Here is a 24268-nt window from a genome sequence, read left to right on the forward strand (position 1 = left end):
TAATATAAATATTAAAATTCTGTACACCAGTAATAATACACAGAGAGGACCACAAAGACAGCACTCTAAAGAGCTCCTAAACGTCCAGTGTGTAGTATTACATATTTTGACTGTTTACACAAATTATATGATTCATTCGATTCAGAGTCTGTAAGAATATGTAGTGGTAATGTTAGCTTAGTGCAGCATATCATTTCTTCTTCTTCGTCGTCGTCTTCCTTAGTATTTCCCATTTTTCTATGGGATTGGCCTTCTGATTGCCAGTGTAGATCCTCTGCCACAGAGCCACCACTCCGTTGTGTGCAGCATATAACTGACGTATTAAAAAGTGCAGTCTCATGAATGAGACACGGCAAACGCAGATATAAAACGTATTCTATAAAATACAAAATGGTCAGATTTTTTGTTCAATTTGTTTCTAATATAACACCAAAATAACTGCTTCGAATGCAGAACTGAGAGACCTCGATAGTTTATAAGTTTAATTAACGCTGAATACACATTTGAGTACAGGAACTAAAGGGAATTGAAATAGTCATGAGGGGGGTGTCAGGTCACCAGCGAAACAGGGGAGGGGGGGGGCGTCATTTTATGGACCTCCTAGTGTCTGAAGTGCTCAGATCTGTCCGAGGCCTAAAACTGTTCTGACTGCAGCTGGACCCTTCTCGTGGCATCAGCAATCACTACTCTGGTCTCTCTCACCACTTCACAACTGAATAGCTCATGTGTGGTGGGCACAGGGGTGCAAAAATGGCTGTGTAAGGTGTATCCTGATGTCTTGGCTAAATTGCCCTCCATGGCCTAGTTACGCTGGCCCCCTAATCATCCCCCGTCTCTCTCTCTTTCTCACCACTTCACAACCTAATAGCTCATGTGTGGTGAGCGTAGTGGTGCAAAAATGGCTGCCGTCGCATCACTCAGGTGGATACTACACGTTAGTGGTGGTTGAAGTGGCTCCCCAATCAGTATAAAAAGCACTCTGAGTAAGCGCTATATAAATGTAAAAAATTATTATTATTATTATTATTAGTAATATTACAGAGGTCCAAGACTAGAAACCAATCCAGACAGGAGACTATCCAATAGCAGGACCCACTCTCACACACCCACCGGCACTTTCTCAATTTTGAGTCACCAGTCAGTCTAACCTGCATGTCTTCAAATGTCACCACCTCAAATCCATATAGACAGTGACAGGGCATGGGGATTTGGACCTAACTGGAGAAAAATAGTGACAAGAACCAACTGTAAATCAAGAAAAATGATTAGTTTGTGCTGAGAAAAAAGCAAAAAAAAAAGCTGATTAATAACTTCAGAATTATACAGAAAAAAAAAATCATACAGGGACAGGAGCCGTCCACATTTTAAAATTTAAAGGCAGCCGAATATTAGAAAAAGGATCCGAGTGAAACTTTCCCGCCACCCAGTACCTCAGAATTAAAGATAGCATGAAGTGTATAATTGGAATGGACGCTGTACCCGGATGATGGACGAAGGTGGAGAGGAGCGATAGAGGAAGAGCGACAGATGAGGAAATGAAACCTGCCATTCCACAGATCAGACTCTCACGGGAGAATGAGGTTTTGTGACTCGACGATTTCACTGCAGCTGTTAACGCTCCACAGTTGGGACATTTCAGTGGGATTTTTTATTTTCGTTTTCGGACAAGCTGTGGGATCAAATGTGGAGAGACACACTGAAATCACTCACAATAGCCAATGCAAAAAAAAAAAAAAAAACGGACAGATGGACAGAAAGAAAAATAGCAAGACCCTCTCCGCCAGCCAGGGAATAGAAGTCTGGCATTCAAGTGGCAGCGTATCAAGTGGGGGGTCTAACTGGTGCAACCTCCCCTCTTCTCGATATGTCAGACCTCAATAGCGTTGGAGATTTTTGATGGAATTGTATTGCTGAAAACAGTATGACCCCCCCCACCACCACCACCACCACCTAGGGGAAAATACATTTTATAAAATTAGTCTCTCTGTTGCCACGGAAACCACACACTCTGGGAAAAAATATACGGTGCTTTATTTTTGGATAGGGCTGTTCAAAACAAATTCACCATTAGGGCATAAAGCACATTTCAGTCCCATTTTTTATTGAAAATGAGATTCTTCTCGTACACATCTATGGCATGGCAATAATAATGAAGGAAAATGTTTCTCTCCATCTAAATTACGGCTTTCTGAAATTGTTGCTCCTTTGTTTGCAGTTGTACTTATCTTGCTTCGGCACCTCCTTGTGTTACGCGAGAGGCCACAGCGCCGTGCCGCCCTTGCCGTTTCCACTGGATGCCGACGACTTTCCGATGCTCCTCTGTTCCCTGGTCCTGAAGCTCCTGTCAACACGGAGCTGGCTGCAGTTCATGTTGTGACAATGACCAGACCACCGAATAACATCTGTCAGCCTCTTTGCTCTCCACGCAGAAAGGACGGCCCCCCAATATAGGGATCAGTGATCCTTTGCTTTCACCCAGAGAATAAGCGTTCTCTCTTCAGAAGCCCAGGGGCGTCCGCTCCGCTCACTTTTCTTTTTAGCAGAGAGACAACGTGGCTGAGTGCTGACAAAAGCACAGGGTCTACTGATTCTGTTGATAATCGGGCTTTAATGAGAGCAGATTATCATTATGATAAAGTAACAATTGTGCTGTCATGTTTGGTTAAAAATTACTAATGACGCGGCGCTCGTGGTTCGCATTTTGAGCAGGAGTCATAGCGTTCAGAAAAGTGATAATTATGATGTCTAGCTATGAAACTCTGAGCCTTCCCAGTGCCTAGCAGAGGCTAAAGGAAAAGGGGAACAAATGCTGTTAGAGAATGTACCATTTTAAACTAAATTCTACTTCCACTATTTGCATTCAGCTCATACAGGGTGAGCCAAAAAGCAGTACCACATTTCAAACGATAAGATAAAATACATTTCATAACCACACAAGAAGGGGTACACAAAATAGATTTGTTTTACACTGTATTTTAAAAATGATGTCTTCAAGGTGGTGGTCATCATTAGCGATACGCTCTTCGAGATGATTTCTGAATGCTCGCGTGACTCATTTGGCCATTTTGTGGCCAGTAGCGCCCTTGAGGGCTTCAAGGTTTATGAGGTCGGTGTGTGTATCCCTTTGACTTGAGAGGAAATCACAAAGGGTGAGATCAGGCAAATGTGAAGACCACCCGACATCGCCGCACAGGGAGATCAGCTTCCTTGGAAACATCTCACGTGCAGGCCGTATGAGCTGTCGCTCCATCCTCTTGACACCAGGCATCCACCACATCCATTTCTTCCACTTCTCTAGCATTTCATTGTAACGTTCTGAAGTGACGGTGACTGTTGCCACCCCCCTCTTCTCAAAAAAGTAACAGCCTACAATGGCAAATTCTGCAACGGTGCACCAAACTCTAATGCGTATTGGGGTCTCTGATGAAGTTCATGAGGGCTGGTTTCAGCCCAATAGTGAAAGTTTTGCTTATTTACACAACCATTCAAATGGAAATGCGCCTCGCCGCTGCTGTCACATGACAATGATGGCATCTCGATGAACGGTTTGCAGAATGTTGGCGCACAACTCTCTACGGCTCTCCCAGTCTCTCTCAGTGAGTTGTATGGATGGAAACGAAGGTCCTCATGCAAAACCCTCCTCAAGGACGTGTTGGACATGCCTAAGGCAGAAGGGCGCCGAACATCTAGGAGACTGCAAAACGGATGCCCTTACAGCTTGGATGTTTTCAGGCGTTTTGTACAGTCCGAGGACAGCCTGGAGATTTTCTGTTCAATGTCATACCAGTCTGTGTAAATTTACAATTGTTTTCCGATTTGGGACGTCACCGTTAGGTGGAATGCTGAAGTGCGTTCGGAAGGCGTGTTGCGTAGTGAGGATGGATTCATTGTTTTTGAAGAATGCTTCGACAGCGAAAGCACGGTGCGCACTGGTCTGAAAACTACAAGGGAACACCTAACAATGGATTCCCCATATCCAATGAAACTGAGAAATGTGCTACTTCATTTTGGCTCACCCTGTACTAGAAACGAAATAAAACTATACGACTGCAAAATGCACTGGTCAGACCAAAAGCATGCAACCCTGTAAAACCGGTAACCTCGTCTTCTCGCTGTCCTAAAGCCCTGCAGCCCAACTTACTGGGCACATCTCGTTAAGCTCACATCTGCCCTCGGCTCTCTATTGATCACAAAATTCAAATGACACCTTAGCTCTCATTCTCTTTCTTTCTGTGTTACTTTATAAACTCCATACAGTCATTTTAAAGCAGTGGCCTCCATGATGTTTGGGACAAAGACCCCTTTCACTTTGATGTCCCCCTATACAATTTAGAAGTGAATAAGGTGCACATTGCAGACTTTCATTTAATGGGATTTCCAAACATTTTGGTCACACCACTGTTTCTACATTGTTCCTCCATTTCACAGCAACATAATGTTTGGGACACAGCAATGGCAGGTCTGTAAAAGCTGTCATATTTAGGATGTTGTCGCATATCCCCTCACATGCAATGGCTGCTTGAAGTCTGTCATTCATAGACAGCAGCAGGTGCTGAGGATCTTCTCTAATGCAGCCATCTTCAGCTCCTGCTTGTTTCGGGGGGCTTGTACCCATATGTTTTTTTCATATGGAAGGCCTGCTCAATTGGATAGAAATTGGGTGACTGGCTTGGCTATTCGAGAATTTTCCATTTTTTTTTTTTTTAGCTCTGATAAACTCCAGGGTGGCCTCAGCAGTACGTTTGGATCAACACCTTGTTATAAGATGAAGTGCCGTCCAATGAGTTTGGTGGCATTTTTTGGAGCTTGAGCAGTTGAGATGTTTCTACACACCTCACACTGCTGTCAGCAGTTCCATCATCGATGAAGAGCAGTGTGTCAGGAGCTGCTTTTCCACAAACTGTAATCTGGCCATCCTGTTCTTGTGGCTAACTAGTAGATTGCATCTTGCAGTGTGGCCTCTAGATTTCATGTTCATGAAGTCCTCTGCGGATAGTTGTCTCTGACATGTCCACATCGGCCCCCTGAAGACTGTTTGTGATCTGACAGACAGGCCAGCGTTTGAGGGCTTTTTCTTGACCATAGTGAGGATTCTTCTGTCATCAGCAGTGGAGGTCTTCTCTGGCCTACCAATCCCTTTGTGATTACTGATGTGGCAGACGGCTGGGGTTCATGCCCAGTCGGGATGCCTGGAGGATTAAGGACCGGGAGAGGAGCTGTACCTCCCCTGGAACACGAGAGGGCAGCCACCCTGGTGGGTGTTGGGGCCACCGCCAGGGGGCGCAAGGATGGTTAAGAAGCCATGGTATGCAGCACTTCCGCCACACCAGGAAGTGCTGCCGGACCAGGAAGCAGGTAAACCCAGAGTGCTTCCACGGTGCCCATGCAGCACTTCCGCCACAACAGGAAGTGCTGCAGGAAGGTCATCAGGGAGTGAGGGCGGCAGACAAGAAGGAAAGAAAGGACTGCTAGTTATTTGTGGTGATTTGTGCGCGGTGTGGGAAGTGCAAAGGACTGCAAAGAAGAGAACTGAAAATAAAAAGCACAAACTTGTGTAAGTGTGCCTCTTGTGTCCGTCTGTGCTGGGTTAAGCGCTGGTATAGCGCCATCTACTGTCACACCGAGCTCACCAGTGTGTTCTTTCTTTTTCATGATATTCTAGACAGTTGATTTTGTTCATCCTAAAGTTTTCCCCGATGTCTTCCAAAGGTTTTCTTCTTGTTTTTCAGCCTCCTAATGGCTTCTTTGGCTTTCAGCAGCAGAGTTCTTGTCCTCCTGTTGAATAGACTCCAAAGGGTTGACGCAAGCTGAGGTGTCTTATGAAGCCATGAAACCCACCTGAGGAATCACAAACACCTGTGACGCCAATTGTCAAACATTATGGTGGCCTGAAATGAGGGGGGCCATGTAGAAAAAGTGTTGTGTGATAGAAATGTATGCAAATCCCCTCAAATGAAAATCTGCAATGTGCATTTTAATCACGTCTCAATTGTTTGATTTGTAATCTTAAACTGCAGAGGACTAAATCAAGGAAAAAAAATAATGGAGTGCACTGTACTGTATATCATAATTTACATTTAGTGTGAGTCGGCGCATTTTCGTTCATGACTCGGACTCTAGTAACTCGATAATTGCTTTTGACTCCAACTCCACAGTCCTGCTTACAACTCTGGCACGGCTTAGCCAGTGTGGATGTGCAGTAAGACTTAGATTGTTGAAGGCCAGTAGTCTCCAACACCCTTAATGAAAGGTTCATTGATTTTTGAGGATTCTGCTCTACAGAACTCTCCACCCAGTCAGTTTGTGAGGCTTCATCAATCACGGTGTTCCAGAAACTGCCTCTACCTATGAACTGATCAGACATTACGTTTTGAAGGTTTCACTGAGCTCTATTCACTTCAGTTCATTTTGTTGATCTGCTCATTTTCTGAACCTGCTTTTTCCATACCCCCCTTCCCAGCAGCATCATGCATAAGACATATGGAAAATCCTGAACTGGCCACCATTACACCTTTACTCACACCAGCCAATTCAGACCATCTGATCTAACATACGCTGTAAGAGACGCCCCTGTGATGGAAGGATGGGGGAAAGCAGATTTTCAAGGACACTGCCTCCCCCAAAAAGCCAGATGGCAGCTCCCCTGGAGTGTAACAGTGCCCCAGATTCCCACAGGGCATCTTGGGACTTGGAGTTCGGTTACTCAGCCCTGTTGTGTACCATGGGTGCCACCAGGAGGAGCTGTGAGAGGACTGGAGGAGCCATGCCTCATCCATAGCCCGCAAGTACTACCAAGTCACGGGGACGGGAACCCTGAAGTACTTCCGGGCTGAGTGAAGAACTTTAATTCTCCGTCTGACCCGGAAGTGGTGGCAAGTCATATGGGACAGAAGAGTAGAAGCACTTCTGGGTTAAGGACTATTTAAAGGACTGTTGGGAGTCGGAAGGAGGTGGACAGAGCTTGCTGGGAGTTGTGGAGGAGAGATTTTGAGAATGAAATATTATTGTGTTTATTTGTTTATTGTGGTGGAGGTGCTTTAGGCACTATTTACGAGGTGTGATCAAAAATTACGGTGAATGTTTTAAAAAAGAAAATGTTTATTGCAGTAAACTAGTAGTCACCCTCAAAATACTCTCCTCCTCTTCGAATGCACTTATCTCCAACGTTCCTGCCACTTTGCGAAGCAGTTCTGGAAGTTTTCTTTCAAGCGTGTTATTAGTTGGGCTGTCGTGGCTGCCTGGATGTCCTCAATGGATTGAAATGGTTTGCCTTTCATGGTCACTTCCAATTTAGGGAACAGCCAGAAGTCGCACGGTGCCAGATCTGGCAAATAAGGTGGATGCAGACACAGTGTAATGTTTTTATTTGACAGAAATTTTCGTACTAGAAGGGATGTGTGACAAGGAGCTTTGTCGTGACAAAGAATTAAACCATTTCAACATTTTCCTCGGTTATTGATGTTGAAGGATGTACTGATCTTTTCTCATCTTCAACAGTGTCAGATCCATTACGAAACCACTTGTAAACAGTCTTAATTGTCGGTGCAGTGTCACCATAAAACGATTTTTAACATCTGATGGGTTTACTGAGTTTTTTGCAATTTGAAACAAAATTTCATGTTAATGCATTGCTCGATATCCATTATTAACAACACACTTGAACTCAACAGTGGCTCACAAATGACTGACAGTATCAAACGAGCTGACACTTGTCAGAAACTCGGCTCTAGGATGGACATGTCAGAACCGGCATTGAATTGTTTTGCGTGGCTCTTGGATGGTGCTCTGCATCAACATTCACTGTGCTTTCTGACCACACCTCGTATTTAAAGAAATGCAACAACTTCTTGGTGCTTTTAAAACGTGTTGTCAGTGTCTGTGTGTCGGGTTAAGCGCTGGTATAGCACCATCTAGTGTTACAACGCACATAACAATGGGCTGTGGGATGATGTCATGGTATCAGGAAAAGCAGGTGGACACAGTGAGAACATGCAAATGTCACTCAGCCCATGATCAGGCTGGAACTGGAACTGAAAATCCCAGAGCGCACTTACCGCTGTGCCCCCTTGGACTACTAGTGTTTCATATCGATGTTTAATTATAACCTTACTTGCTCTACAAGTTACTCGTAATGATGCAGGCTTTCAAAAGTGCAATGTAAAACAATAGTTTAATTTTTGTGGAGGTGTATTCATTTCACGTGCACAATACCATCAACATTTCCTCTCGTTTCCTCACCTGACGTCACTCTCTTTGATCCTTTTAATCTCCACAGAGGAATGTCCCACTTTAAACAGCATTCTTGTCTGCTCCATTAATCGACACACATCACAAGATGTTTTCCAGGTCCTTTGAAGGGGACACATCTGATCTCACGCAGGCCAGGGTCGGAGTGTGTGTGTGTGTGTGTGTGTGTGCGCGCGTGTGTGTGTGTGTGTCATGACCACAATGCACATCTCCCACTGACTTTCGCTTTTAATAAAATGCTTTTTTGTAATCGGTGCCATTTGTTTATTTATTTCTTATGGCCACTGCCACTCTAAAGATATCTTCAAACAGGAAGCTGTCTGCTAGGCAATGATGGATGCCTGGCAAAGAAGGTGGAAGGGAGGGGGGAAGACGGGGACTTCATGCTGCTCGCACTGGGGTCTCGAATTAGTCATGAATCAAAAAGCACAAGTCTGAAAAATAAAGGAGGAGGGGGGCCGTAAGACGTCTTGTTCTCCTGCTTTATTTAGTTCTCCTCTCTGCTGTTGCTGCTAATTTGGCCAAAACAAAGAACTAAAATTAGGAGGTGATGTCAAATGCAGAAATAAGCAACACCAGTTGAAGAGCTGCATAGCAGAAAACATTTTATGCTAATGCTCACAAGATGGCCACAGGTTCAACAAAAGACATGTCGGCATCTGCAGAGGTCTTTTCTGGAGTTCAAGGCCGGCAAGCTACCACACATTCCATCTGCCATGTTTGTAAGACTAATTGGTCACAGCAGGAAGCACAAAAGGATCACAGCACACTCAACAAGGCGGTTTGAGCAGAGGAGGCCAGCATGACCGGCGTAAAGTCCTGATTCCAAACTGTCAGCAGAACAACTGAATCAACTGGAGTCTAACCAAGGACCACCATCTGTTCCACAGTAATTCAGGCCTACTTCTCACCTATTGCGCATTATGCTTTGTCTGACACACATTATATTGCTCCTTATTATTTTACAAACTTCTGCTACCTTCTACTACAGGTTTTTTCCTCCCGATTCCAATAAAATCAATGTATGTATGTATAGAATGCAAAGTTGATTGAATGGTTGACTGACTCACTAGCTCACTCAACGACAAAGCCCCCATTTTCCATCATTTAAAACACTGACATTTGGCAGGACTATACATCTAGGGCAGTAGGCATCCACTAAGAAAGGACATGTTGATATATCAATATTTAAGGGTAAACCCCACCCTCCATGTAGAAAAACTCAAAAATGCTTTGATATTTGGTGAAGTTACTGAAAAAGAAGAATATTGACCAACCTATGCTTTTTCATTTGTTGATACGTATTATTAAATAATGCTAAAATACATGTGCACTGTGCTTAGAATGGGCTTTAGGCAATTGAGAAAAGGAGCAGAAGCAATTGACGGGCAAACCAGCAGCACCACTAACCACTAATATAAGGTGTACAAGCGCATTAAAGAAGGGGTGGTGTCCTGGACAGAAAAAAGAGACTTAGTATGTAAAGTAAGGTGTGAAATGGAAGGGCAAAGATCAGCGAAGATCAAGGAAGACTTAACACTCCAAAGCTAGCGAGTGTGCTATCAACCGTGAGTACCGGTGATTATGAGTGCAGGTGTTACTTTGCTAGAAGTGAAAAGGGAAGGTGGCAGAAAAAGAGGCAGAAGTGGTGTCCACCGATCCAAGACAAGCCTAGACGAATGGCATCAGTTTAAATGTCATGGGCTCCATTGTAATATACGTACATTCGCATCTACAGACTTTGAAAGGGGGCACCCCCGCCCCACCCCCCAAAATCTTTTACATTTACATGCGAGTCTGCTTACTTTGAACAGCGATGCCCCACCCCTCCACTCTCAAATTCTTTATATGTATACATTCACATCTGTGGACTTTAAAGGGGAACCACAAACAACTGATGAAAAACTGGAAAAGAAATACTTGAGTGAATGACATAAGCAAATGAAAACCGTAAATATCCAGTAATGCTAATACAGGGAGATTCACTCAAAAGAGGCCCCGAATATTCTGTTGTAACTCCCGTTAGGATGAAGCAATCTGAACCAAAAAAATACGCTATACACCTTGACGTATGTATAATCGATTGCATTACATGCAATGCTGGAAGTGGTTTCCGTTGTCAGCCAGACACATTTCGACGCGGCGCTCCATGTTCCTGAACGTATCAGCAAGCATCTCGGGTGGAATAGCAGCAATTTCACGTCGGATGTTTTCCTTCAAAATTTTCCACAGTGCGAGGCTTGTTCCGATAGACTTCTCCATCGAGCATACTCCAAAGGAAGAAGTCTGGTGGTGTCAGATCCGGCGACCATGGTGGCCAAAGTCCCTTTGAAATGACCATGTTGCCGAAGGAGGACTCAATTTCGGCTATGCTCCTTGCCAATTTGTGTGACACGTTGCTCCATCTTCCTGGAAGTCACCTTCTGTTAACTAACAATCATCCAAGTTGATTCTGACATCGCTTAAATGAATTGGCGACCCAATAGGTTTGCACTGTGAAGACACACTGCTCAATACTGTACACCACCATCCTGATGAGAAGTCGAGTGACTGAACGAAGGGGTACGGGTGGTACGCACCCAGAAGTTGCAAACGGAGGTTAAATGTCGGGACGGCTGTCCGGCGCCTACCTCATCGCTCCAACGCAGAGGCATCCCGGCCTGTTCGAGGCTCCGTATAACTGAGGAGCACATTGCACGTTGTTTCGTTCAGATTGCTTCGTCCTAGCGAGAGTTATTACAGAATATGCAGGACCTCTTTCGAATGAATCTCCCTGTATTACAAACTAAAGAATGCACTTTCCTGTAAAATTGTGCTTGGCAATGACCGTCAACCAAAGTCGAGTCGCTAGGAAAAGCAAGAATGTTTTCCTCAATGCCAATTGTGAGTAGCATGTCCAAGAGTAAGCAGCTCCAGTGACTTAATCATATTATAATTGCCTATTATTTGACTGATGCCTTTATCCAAGGCGACTTACAGCATTTGAGATATGATTGGTTACGCTTCCTTTGTTTTTCCAAGCAAGTGAAGTGACTTGCTCATGGTTGCACAGTTGTCAGTACGAGGATTTGAACCCTCAACCTCCAGGTTTGAAGCACTAGGTCCAAACAGTTAATCACTACACCACACTGCCTGCCAATTATATTAGCCCTTGGTAAACTAAACTGAAAATACTGTGTACCCAAAATCACTCAGTTAGTTACATAGTACTTCTAACACACTCGATTAACCAATGATGGCACTATAAACTGGCACCCAATGTCTTATGAAACATGCTGGGTGAAGCCAGGTAACACAACTCGTTTTAAAATGCAATGAGCCAGAGCCTATCTTGGCAGGAATGTTCCCAAGATGGGCTACCAGCCTACTGCAGGACATTTCTCACCTCACTTGTCCTTAACACCAGACATACCTGCTTTTCTGAATTTGCCCAGAAGCTCCTGGCGCACACGTCTCTTTAGGTTGAAGTAGTCGTGTTCTTCCTCAAAAGAGTTCACAAAAAGCGGGATGTGCTGAAAGACGACGACGTGACGGCACTTTCGCTGGGAGGCTTCCTCTAGTTGTTGCGAGAGCCATGCATCATGCTCCTGCTGCAGCTCAGGGCAGGCTGAGGAGTCAAAGAAAAGCTGCGAGTTGAGCACCAGGAACAGGACGCCCCCGACCCAGAAGCTGAAGTAGTCATCGCCCCAGGAACGACAGTAATCTGTCACAGTCTGTGCACTGGGAGTGTTGCCGAGGTCATGGTTTCCACTGACAAACACGAGGGGGATAGCAGGGTTCACTTTCTGCAGGACATTTTTCAGGTCCCTCTCCTGTGCCTCCCTCCACTGTGTACCTAAAAAAAAAAAAAAAAAATAAGGAAAAAAGGGAATGTGAAAAGACTGATAGGATACCCATTGGTTCTGTGCCACCAATTTCCACAGCATAAATTATACAGAAAATGATTAATATTTATAGCAAATAAAGAACCCTTTTACAGCAAGTGACAGATACTCACAATTAATGAAAGTCCTGTTCCGCTAAACGCACGTCCTTATGACTCATTCGTCAAGACTGCTCTCCAGTGAGAATTTTCATAAAGAACGTCAGTATCCTTAATATTCAAAAGCGCTAAAGAGGCCCTTTTCTTAGTCCATGTCATCATTTCATTTCAGGCGTCTACTTCCGACTGAGACTTACACAAATGTTGGGCACCTCTGATAAAAAATGAGGAGGCCTTCTGGGGCTTAACATTCAGTTTGGTCTTTAAGTATACATACATGAAGCTCTTGGGCTGAAGGTTAAGGCAAGGAGTACAGGTAAGAGGAGAACAGGTGAGAAGACCATAGAGGGTCAGTCCTCGGGCTGAACTTTGTAGGCACACTCACATATAATTCAGGTCTGTCTTTCTGTCCGCAATGAAACAACTTGACTCTCTGTGGGCCAAGTTTGTTGAAACTTAGCACACTTACGTCTACACGGAAATTTGTCTCAAAACATCACAGCGTACGCATTTTTGAAATGACAAAAATCACCCATGGAAAAGAGCTGACAAGCTTATGGACGAGTTTGTGGTTTCAAATATACCTTGCGAGAAGGCCCTATAACTTGTATATTTTCTCCGTTTTACTCGTCTGACCAGTAACTCCAGACAGCAAAACCCATCCATCCATCCATTTTCCAACCCGCTGAATCCGAACACAGGGTCACGGGGGTCTGCTGGAGCCAATCCCAGCCAACACAGGGCACAAGGCAGGAAACAATCCTGGGCAGAGTGCCAACCCACCGCAGGACACACACAAACACACCCACCACACACTAGGGCCAATTTAGAATCGCCAATCCACCTAACCTGCATGTCTTTGGAATGTGGGAGGAAACCGGAGCACCAGGAGGAAACCCACGCAGACACGGGGAGAACATGCAAACTCCACGCAGGGAGGACCCGGGAATCGAACCCAGGTCCCCAGATCTCCCAACTGCGAGGCAGCAGCGCTACCCACTGCGCCACCGTGCCAAAAAAAAAAAAAAAAAAAAAGTCACTCAAATGCGCACACAAGCAAAAAACAAAAAAAAGTCACTAATCCAGAAATGAACATAGGAGGAAACATTATGTAAGCACAGAGTGAACAAATATGGACATTACACCACCTCAGGGCTTCATCATCTGCACAACTGAATGATTCCGCGTTTCTCCGACACGATCATTTATCAACAAAGCTCCAGGCCTGCTCTCCCTCATGGTCTGAAGCCGCCAACAATTTTACCTTGAGACTTTTAGAGATTTTAACTCTCTATTGAGAACTTCATTAAAAAAAAAATATATTAAAAAAAATAATAATTATAATAAAAAAAAATCTTGGGACGAGACTAATCCTACGACGCAACGTGACTTTTTGAAGAGACTTTTTGGAAGGAAATCCCTCGAAACGGAGACTTTTGCCACGAGATTCTTTCACGTCACGCGCTACTTACAACTATTTTCAAACAAGACCACGGTCATCAGGTGCATTCCGGCATTTAACAGTAGACAGACATCAATCCATTAAAGGGCTTACTTATGAAAACACACACACTTATGAAGATCCAGTTTAGAATCGCCCATTTCATCTAAATATGGCAGCAAGAAACAATGAAGTCAAACGAATTAACGCGAAAATTGTTGATCGGTTACACGGCAAATTGGTTAAATGCGTATCAATAGACTCTGCGGATACAGTTGGCGGTGATGGTAAGGAAGATGAAAACATTAACTTACAATATCTCGAAGAATATCTAAAACCGTTAACACCATCTGGTCTTCCACCGGCCGAATTATTGTGTAAAGAAGGACGTATCGTAATGTAATTGCGTAATTTATGTCTGAGTGATGGGCTACAAACAGGACAAGATTAGTTGTATTCAAAATTGGTCGAACAATTCTAACATGTAAAATTTGAACAGACGATAAAAAAGGTAATGTAGTCCATCTTCAGGGGATAACATGAGACACCAAAGGAGATCTTGATATGCCATTCGTATCAAAACATTTACAGTTTAGCTTTTGCTATGACAATTAACAAATCACAGGGACAAATATTCGAAAAAGTCGGTTTATTTATTAGGGAGAAAGAAATGAAATTCACTCATGGGCAGTCATACACTGCAATTCAATGCAATATTGATGAAAAGTTAATTCCAAATATTGTTTTAACTGAAGTTTTAAAGTAAAAGTGAAAATAATGCATATGTAACAATTCCCATGAAAATAACAATCTCTTTAAAATTGTATATCCGGTTAACCGAACCCAGGGATTGGCGAACGAAGTGAGCAGGGGTCAGAGCCCCCTAGATGTAATAATAACAATTCTTTACATTTATATAGTGTTTTTTCCCCCACTACTCAAAGCGTTTTACAGAGTGAGTAAGAAGCCGTGTCCGAGATGTGACGAGACGTGCGCCGGCGATCTACAAGAACAGGGCAGTTGGAGCAATTGTTTTACATGCTGGCGTAAACGACATAAGGCACCGACAGTCCGAGATCCTCAAGGCAGACTTCACTGCATTAATTAAAGACACAAAGGAGAGGACCCCATCGGCAAAGATCTTCATCTCGGGTCCACTCCCTCTCGTCAGACGATCAAACGAGTACTACAGTCGTCTGCTTGGTTTAAACAACTGGCTGCAGGGCTTCTGCAAGAATCAAGACATCGGTTTCATCAACAACTGGGACCTCTTTTGGGAAAGACCGCGTTTTTTCAAGCGAGATGGCCTGCATCCGAATAGCTTCAGCGCCCAGGTCCTCTCCGAAAACATATCCAAGGTAATTCGTTTATCTTGACTATCTATCTCTGCTTTTAACCCCTTCCGAAATGCCAATCCTGTGCTTGGTCATGATAATTGTTTAATAAAATCTTCCATAAAAGTGCACAACATAAATACTGTAATAACCAATCTTAATGCACATAGAAAATGTAGGCAATACGGCATAAACACCAATAATTTAATTAAAGTTACTACTTTAGATGAACAATGTATTAAAACTATAAAAACATATCATAGATTAAACAAAAAATACACGCAGAGCGGCGCTAATAAAAATAACTTAATTCCTGTTCCATATATCAATAACGCACATAGTATTCATCTCTGCTCCTCCGAAACATTGAATATGGCTCTATTAAATGTTAGAGCTTTAACTAACAAGACGTTTTTTATCAACGATCTTATTAGTGATAAAAAAATAGATTTTATTGCACTAAGTGAAACGTGGCTTAGCTCAGATGGCGCAGCTGTTTTAATCGAATCTGCGCCTCCGGATTACAGTTTTACTCGTGCTGATCGCCAAGGAAAGAGGGGTGGAGGACTAGCAAACATTTACTCTAGCCGGTTAAAATGTAAAAATATCAGTTTTGGTAAATTCAAGTCTTTTGAGTATCTCGCCATTATTATTCATGGAGATTCTCACGTTTTAGTATTATCCGTGTATAGACCTCCAAAATTCAACGTGTCTTTCTTTGAGGAATTCTCTGACTTGATGTCAATCTTAATTACGAACTATGACACACTCTTAATAGTCGGCGACTTTAATTTTCATATAGATAATCAATGTGACCAGAAAGTAAAAGAATTTATGAACCTCCTGGACTCTTTTGATTTGAGACAGCTCGTTAATCAGCCTACACATACAGTGGTGTGAAAAACTATTTGCCCCCTTCCTGATTTCTTATTCTTTTGCATGTTTGTCACACAAAATGTTTCTGATCATCAAACACATTTAACCATTAGTCAAATATAACACAAGTAAACACAAAATGCAGTTTGTAAATGGTGGTTTTTATTATTTAGCGAGAAAAAAAAATCCAAACCTACATGGCCCTGTGTGAAAAAGTAATTGCCCCCTGAACCTAATAACTGGTTGGGCCACCCTTAGCAGCAATAACTGCAATCAAGCGTTTGCGATAACTTGCAATGAGTCTTTTACAGCGCTCTGGAGGAATTTTGGCCCACTCATCTTTGCAAAATTGTTATAATTCAGCTTTATTTGAGGGTTTTCTAGCATGAACCGCCTTTTTAAGGTCATGCCATAGCATCTCAATTGGATTCAGGTCAGGACTTTGACTAGGCCACTCCAAAGTCTTCATTTTGTTTTTCTTCAGCCATTCAGAGGTGGATTTGCTGGTGTGTTTTGGGTCATTGTCCTGTTGCAGCACCCAAGATCGCTTCAGCTTGAGTTGACGAACAGATGGCCGGACATTCTCCTTCAGGATTTTTTGGTAGACAGTAGAATTCATGGTTCCATCTATCACAGCAAGCCTTCCAGGTCCTGAAGCAGCAAAACAACCCCAGACCATCACACTACCACCACCATATTTTACTGTTGGTATGATGTTCTTTTTCTGAAATGCTGTGTTCCTTTTACGCCAGATGTAACGGGACATTTGCCTTCCAAAAAGTTCAACTTTTGACTCATCAGTCCACAAGGTATTTTCCCAAAAGTCTTGGCAATCATTGAGATGTTTCTTAGCAAAATTGAGACGAGCCCTAATGTTCTTTTTGCTTAACAGTGGTTTGCGTCTTGGAAATCTGCCATGCAGGCCGTTTTTGCCCAGTCTCTTTCTTATGGTGGAGTCGTGAACACTGACCTTAATTGAGGCAAGTGAGGCCTGCAGTTCTTTAGACGTTGTCCTGGGGTCTTTTGTGACCTCTCGGATGAGTCGTCTCTGCGCTCTTGGGGTAATTTTGGTCGGCCGGCCACTCCTGGGAAGGTTCACCACTGTTCCATGTTTTTGCCATTTGTGGATAATGGCTCTCACTGTGGTTCGCGGGAGTCCCAAAGCTTTAGAAACTGGCTTTATAACCTTTACCAGACTGATAGATCTCAATTACTGTTCTCATTTGTTCCTGAATTTCTTTGGATCTTGGCATGATGTCTAGCTTTTGAGGTGCTTTTGGTCTACTTCTCTGTGTCAGGCAGCTCCTATTTAAGTGATTTCTTGATTGAAACAGGTGTGGCAGTAATCAGGCCTAGGGGTGGCTACGGAAATTGAACTCAGGTGTGATACACCACAGTTAGGTTATTTTTTAACAAGGGGGCAATTACTTTTTCACACAGGGCCATGTAGGTTTGGATTTTTTTTCTCCCTAAATAATAAACACCATCATTTAAAAACTGCATTTTGTGTTTACTTGTGTTATATTTGACTAATGGTTAAATGTGTTTGATGATCAGAAACATTTTGTGTGACAAACATGCAAAAGAATAAGAAATCAGGAAGGGGGCAAATAGTTTTTCACACCACTGTAAAGCAGGTCATACGTTAGACTTAGTAATTACTAAAGGACTAAAAGTTGATATAAAGCAGGTCATTGATACGGGTCTATCAGACCATTTTCTTCTACTATTTAATATAGAAATAATGATAGAAAACACTCATGAGAAGCATATTGTTAAAAAACGCTTCTTTGACTCATCAGCAGCTTTAAAACTTTCAAACATTCTAACCAATCAGTCCGTTTATAGTGCCAACTATAATAGCGAGGAGAATGTAAATAGTAAGGTGGAAAGATTTAATACTAAAGTGAGGGCTGCTGTTGACTTAGTTGCACCTGAAAAGACAGTTAAAAAATCTTCTAGCATTGTTATACCATGGAAGACCCAAAGAGTGTCTGATTTAAAGAGAACATGCCGTAGAGCTGAGCGTAAATGGAGGAAAACTAAACTAACTATTGACTATGAAATATTAAAAGTTAAAATAACAGAATACAATAACACAGTCCGTCTTGAGAGGCGCTGCTATTTCTCTAAGATTATAAATAACAATGCTAGTAATCCCAGAGTCTTATTCTCAACAATTGATCATCTGTTAAACCCAGGTAACTCAAAGGAATGCCTCCTAAGTACTTCCAGTAAAACCTGTGAGGCTATCGCTGTATTTTTCAATCAAAAAATTAATGATATTAGAAATAACATAGTATATCTCCCCAACACTAAGGATCCTCCTAAACCCCAGTACCCCATAATAAACAAATTAAAGTCTTTCACTAGGATAGATTTACCTGATTTACATAAAATAATTTCTCAAATGAAACCCTCCACCTGTGCCCTTGACCCAATACCAACAAATTTTTTCAAAGAAGTATCGGGCGTGCTTAGTGATAATGTTCTTGACATAGTAAACTCGTCATTAGATACGGGGGTCTTCCCAGACTGTCTTAAGACTGCGGTAGTTAAACCCCTACTTAAGAAAAATAATCTCGATCCCTCTGCTCTTGAAAATTATAGACCCATCTCTAACCTGCCTTTCTTAAGTAAAATTCTAGAGAAGGCAGTCATTATACAGTTAAATGAGCACCTCAATAAACATGCTATTCTTGATAAATTTCAGTCAGGTTTTAGAACAAATCACAGCACAGAAACTGCACTCGTTAAAGTAGTAAATGACTTGCGGGTAAATGCAGACAGAGGCCATTTATCTGTTCTCATCCTCTTAGATCTGAGTGCCGCATTTGACACCATTGATCATAATATTCTTAAGAATCGCCTTAGTCAATGGGTGGGCCTCTCTGGCAGTGTCTTAAATTGGTTTGAATCCTACCTGGCAGGGAGAAAATTCTTTGTTAGTTGTGGTAATTATAACTCAAAGACACATGATATTCTATATGGTGTTCCACAAGGCTCTATCCTGGGTCCACTGCTCTTCTCAATCTACATGCTTCCATTAGGTCAGATTATCTCAGGGCACAACGTGAGCTACCACAGCTATGCTGATGACACACAGCTGTATTTATCAATAGCACCTGATGACCCCAAATCTTTTGATTCGCTAACACAATGTCTAACTTGTATCTCAGAATGGATGAATAGTAACTTTCTCAAATTAAATAAAGAAAAAACCGAAATCTTAGTGATTGGCAATAATGGATACAATGAGGCTATTAGAAATAAACTGGATGCATTAGGATTAAAAGTCAAATCGGAGTTAAAAAGCTTAGGGGTAACCGTTGATTGTAATCTGAATTTTAAATCGCATATTAATCAGATCACTAGGACAGCATTTTTTCACCTAAGAAACATAGCAAAAGTTAGACCTCTTATATCATCGAAAGATGCAGAGAAATTAGTTCATGCGTTTGTTTTCAGTCGGCTAGATTACTGTAACGCACTCCTCTCAGGACTACCCAAAAAAGACATCAATCGTTTGCAACTAGTGCAGAATGCAGCTGCTAGAATCCTTACCAGGAAAAGAAAATCCGAACACATTTCTCCAGTTTTGATGTCACTACACTGGTTACCTGTGTCATTCAGAATTGACTTTAAAATTCTGCTTATGGTTTATAAAGCTTTAAATAATCTCGCCCCGGCTTATATATTGGAATGTCTGACACCTTATATTCCAAATCGTAACCTCAGATCCTCAACTGAGTGTCTCCTTAGAATTCCAAGAGCAAAACTTAAAAGAAGTGGTGAGGCGGCCTTCTGCTGTTATGCACCTAAAATCTGGAATAGCCTGCCAGTAGGAATTCGCCAGGCTAATACAGTGGAGCACTTTAAAAAACTACTGAAAACACATTATTTTAACATGGCCTTCTCATAACTTCACTGTAATTTAATCCTGATACTCTGTATATCTAATTCATTATAATAACTATTCATTCAAAATCTGTACTAACCCCTACTCTCTCTTCTGTTTCCTTTTCCGGTGTCCTGTTGGTGGTGGCGTGCGCCACCACCATCTACCCAAAGCACCATGATGTTCCAACAATGATGGATGGATTAAAAGCCAGAAATCTGTATGACCATCAGCATCAAGTGACTCCGTGAAAAACCCGAACTACAAAGAGGACTATTTCATTTATGTTAGGTAGAATGCCCAAAGGGGACTGGGCGGTCTCGTGGCCTGGAACCCCTACAGATTTTATTTTTTTCTCCAGCCTTCTGGAAGTTTTTTTTTGTTTTTTCTGTCCACCCTGGCCATCGGACCTTACTCCTTTCTATGTTAATTAATGTTGTCTTATTTTAATTTCTTATTTTGTCTTTTATTTTTTCTTCTCTCCATTATGTAAAGCACTTTGAGCTACTTTTTGTATGAAAATGTGCTATATAAATAAATGTTGTTGTTGTTGTTGTTCAACCACCACCAGTGTGCAGCATCAACCTATATGATACAACAGCAGCCATATTTTGCTCCATTCATTACCTATGGATAAGGGGTGAAACAGATAGCCAATTAGAGACAGGGGGTGATTAAGGGGCCAGAATGACCAGGCCATGGTGGGCAATTTAGCCAGGACATCAGAATAGACAACTACTCTTTACGTAGGATGCCCAAGGATCTTTTATGACCACAGAGTCAGGACCTCAGGTACAGCACAGCGTCCCCATCACTGCACTGGGGCATTGGGGTCTACATTCAGTCCACAGGGTAAGCACCCCCTGATGGTCTTGCCAACACCTGTTCCACCAGCAGACCAAGTTTTTCCTGTATGGTCTCCCATCCAAGTACTGGCCAGGTCTGAACATGCTTAGCTTCAGGCGGATGATCTCTTCTGAAGTGCAAGTCGTTACAAAGTATATTAGCGTGCAGGAACTTTCACCAAAACAATTGGCAGTCAGCACGTGTGGTTGTAACATGAGTGACCTTTTAGAAACTGCAAACAGAATGGAAACCACCTTGGAAACACTACACCTTTCAGGAAAATGATTCTGTGTTACACATGTTCCGTCGCTTGAATTTTTATTCTTTTGCGTTTACTGGATATTAATCTGCCTGGAAACCTAGTTTTAAAAAACGGGGCTGCACCAATAACAGGAATCAAATAAAACTTGGCTTTCCACAAATGACCCCTGCCGATGAATATTTGCAACTGTGACGTCACCAGGGGGTGTACAGCCACCCTAACCCGGACACACACAGGCAGTTTAGTGCACAATCACCAGCACCAACACACAGTCCCTTCTTGCCACTAGTCTATCTGCCTCCACTCCTGCTCAGGCTTTGTCTTCTTCCTCCAGACTCTGGCCTCCCAATGGATTGAGGTGGCTCCTTTTAATAGGGTACCCGGAAGGACTCCAGGTGCCCAACGAGCTTCTTCTGGCCACACCTCCGGGTGTGACCAAATAAGGTCCTGGAAAGGTCCATGTGTCCCCTGGTGGTGGCCACGGGTTCCAACAGGGTTGAGCTCCCATGCTCATAACCTGTGGCCCCACTGGAAAACCAAACTGTCCTGATAATACTCTCTCCCCCAGTCCTTCCACACACTGGGCATCCTGGCCGGGTAAGGATTCCAGCCACCCACCACACAACATGTCCCATAAACGTCTGTACCTCCTCTTCTTCTGCATAGTAAGGCTGCATTTTTTGTATCGCCTGCATTTTAAAAGGCTTTCTATATCTTGAGATATGTGATGTTCCCATCATTACCAGTCAAAAGGGAACGTGAAAAGGAGAAAAGGGCAGAACTGCTAAACCCTTAACCGCTGCTAAGTGGGGCTTCATGGCTTTCTTTTCTGGACCATGCATGCCTCTTATGAAACCCTCCTGGCATCAGCAAGCACAGAATATTTTCTCCGATTTTCATTCCCTTGCCTTGCTCAGCCGGCCAAAATGTTTGAAAATGCTGGCTATTATTCCAGCGTCTGGTTTCTAAAGGCACCTGCTCCATCTCAAGGGCAGTTCTTTTCAAGACGCATGCCACGGCATCTTTTTATGGTCTTTTGTCCTTAATTACTTTTCCCACTGTGTATGGCATCTCCACTTGTTATAATTTTACACATAAAAAAAGTCAGTCGCACAATTACAAGTGTCTGGGTTGACTCTTACCATCTCATTTCAACAACCGTCTTCCTATCCTCATAGGATTTTTTTCATTTATGTAGTCAAAGCTTCAAGACCACCTCTCACCGTATGAGGCTGACCCTTAATTTGATACAAAAACGACCCATTTTTGAATAAACAAGCACTTTGTTGTAGGTCGCCTACCCACAAATGTGAAGAGGTAGCGGGGTGTGCCATGTGTTAGAGCGCAAGTGAAGATCTCAGCCATCAAAGCATTTCTTTCTAACTGCCTAAGCAATTCAATATGTCACTTTTCTGCTCATACCTAGTTTGGTTTCCATTGCATTTCTTCTAAGATATTTTGTAAACAAAATTGTTTAGTGTCTGTGAAACCTGGGAATGCCTCAACTTAGTAATGTTACTGCCATGGTCATCAACTGACTTCACCATATACAGTCAACTCCGGATAACTCGATAATCTTGTTCACTAGATAAAATGCCACGAACCAACTAAATATTCAGAGTGGCACGTTGAAAAATATTCGTTTTGCTCAATATCGGATAACTCGATAATCCGCTTAATTCGATAAAATTTAGGCATATCCAATGTAAAAAAAAATCCACTCAACTCGATATTCGACTGCCCAAATATACATTGCATTTATTCATTTTACGGATGCAAAAAATTGCGTGATAAATGTCTGCTTTATCTTTTCCAGCAAAGGAATCCTCGACAAATGCTGGAAGGTCTCGAGCCATCTTCACGTGATTTTTGCGTTGTACCTGGGGGGACACTGAAGAGACTCTGAAGTTGGCGAAAAGAGGTTATGGAAGTGGTCCGTCATCTCGGAAAGGAGTTGTAAGAGTTGAATTTGAACCCTGGCCCAATGTGCACCTAGCATGTGTCCGAGTATCATACCCTTCTGAGCTTATGCTTAAAAGCTGATGCTGTTATTTTATTATTTATTACGATGATAAATGAATTTTTGTTATTTATATAACCCATTAAGAGAAAATCATTAATTTTATGGCATAATCATTTTTCTATATTTTTGCCAGTACTAAGTTTCCTGTTTTTGTACTGTGGACGAAGGTTCGAGACAACAGTAGGCAGACACCAATAAAAAAGTAAAAAAGCAAATTCTTTATTCTTGGTGAGAGACACACTATGCAGCCCCTGTCAGCTAGTGTCACTGACAGTTACCAGCAATAGCCCAATCTTGCGGTGTGGGGGTCTGGGGGGCGAGTTCCTTTTTATAACAGAGCTGTTTACGTCTTACAGAGACAGCTTTAGCATGAGATATTACAACATATTTTGTTCAAAACAACTTAAGAAGAAGTGAAAAAGCCTGTTGCTGCTGATTTTGCAATCCTAGATGTTGAAAGCTAAAAGATTAGCAGTTTTCCTGAGTACAGACTTGTAGAGAAAAGCCAAGCAAAATGACACCTTTTATTGGCTAACTAAAAAGATTACAATATGCAAGCTTTCGAGGCAACTCAGGCCCCTTCTTCAGGCAAGATGTACAGACTAAAAGTCTAAAAGATATACAGACTAAAAGTCAGCAGTTTGACAGAAATGTTATAAGTTTGTTCTTTTAGCTTTGCATGTACACACTTAATTTTGATATGTAAGTCTTACTAATAAGCAATTAATCCATAGCTTATTAATACAAACTAGTAATATACTTATACTGTTAAAATGATTATACAGGTAATGGTTTTTCTCTTTCTCAGTACCAAGCTGGATTATAAAGAATTAGGTCTTAGGCCAGGTTTATTCTTCACGTGACGCCTGATCCAGCAGACGCTCCTGCTACACAAGCGTTATACTGTTAATACTTGCGCGCGTACTTTACGTAAATCTGGAAGAATCCACCAGGTGGCAGTGGGAGATATCATCACAGTGAGAACAGGTTCAACTTCGCTTTGTTGTGAATTGCCTGGAACATCCATTAAATTCTGAGGACACCTTGCCACAATATCTCTGAAACGGATGTTTAATGATTACATCCATCAATTCAGGGATGTGCACATTCCAGCAAGCACTGGGTGCAAGAAAAACAAAATCCCTGGATGGGGAATCAGCTCATCGCAAGGTGAACAGAAGCGCTCACACACACACACTGGCATCATTTTAGTGTCACCAAATCTGCATATCTTTGGAAGGAAACTGGAGCCCACTTTGGAAACCCAGCAGGAAAACATGCAAAGTCCAGGCAGGGAACACCAGCGACGTGACTTTCTGTGAGACAGCAGCGCTACCGCTCCGCCACCGTGTCACTTCC

At 42.5% G+C, this 24268-nt stretch overlaps 1 protein-coding gene across 1 annotated transcript in view; it reads right to left on the reverse strand.

Moving 5' to 3' along the window:
* Nucleotides 1-24268, reverse strand: part of cpped1 (calcineurin-like phosphoesterase domain containing 1) — a 145721-nt gene that overhangs the window by 47390 nt on the left and 74063 nt on the right. The window contains exon 3 of the mRNA XM_028814111.2: nucleotides 11660-12082. Within this exon, the coding sequence (XP_028669944.1) occupies nucleotides 11660-12082 (423 nt within the window). The remainder of the gene's footprint in view (nucleotides 1-11659; nucleotides 12083-24268) is intronic.

The sequence above is a fragment of the Erpetoichthys calabaricus genome, chromosome 11, assembly GCF_900747795.2.
Source record: "Erpetoichthys calabaricus chromosome 11, fErpCal1.3, whole genome shotgun sequence".
Lineage (NCBI taxonomy): Eukaryota > Metazoa > Chordata > Cladistia > Polypteriformes > Polypteridae > Erpetoichthys > Erpetoichthys calabaricus.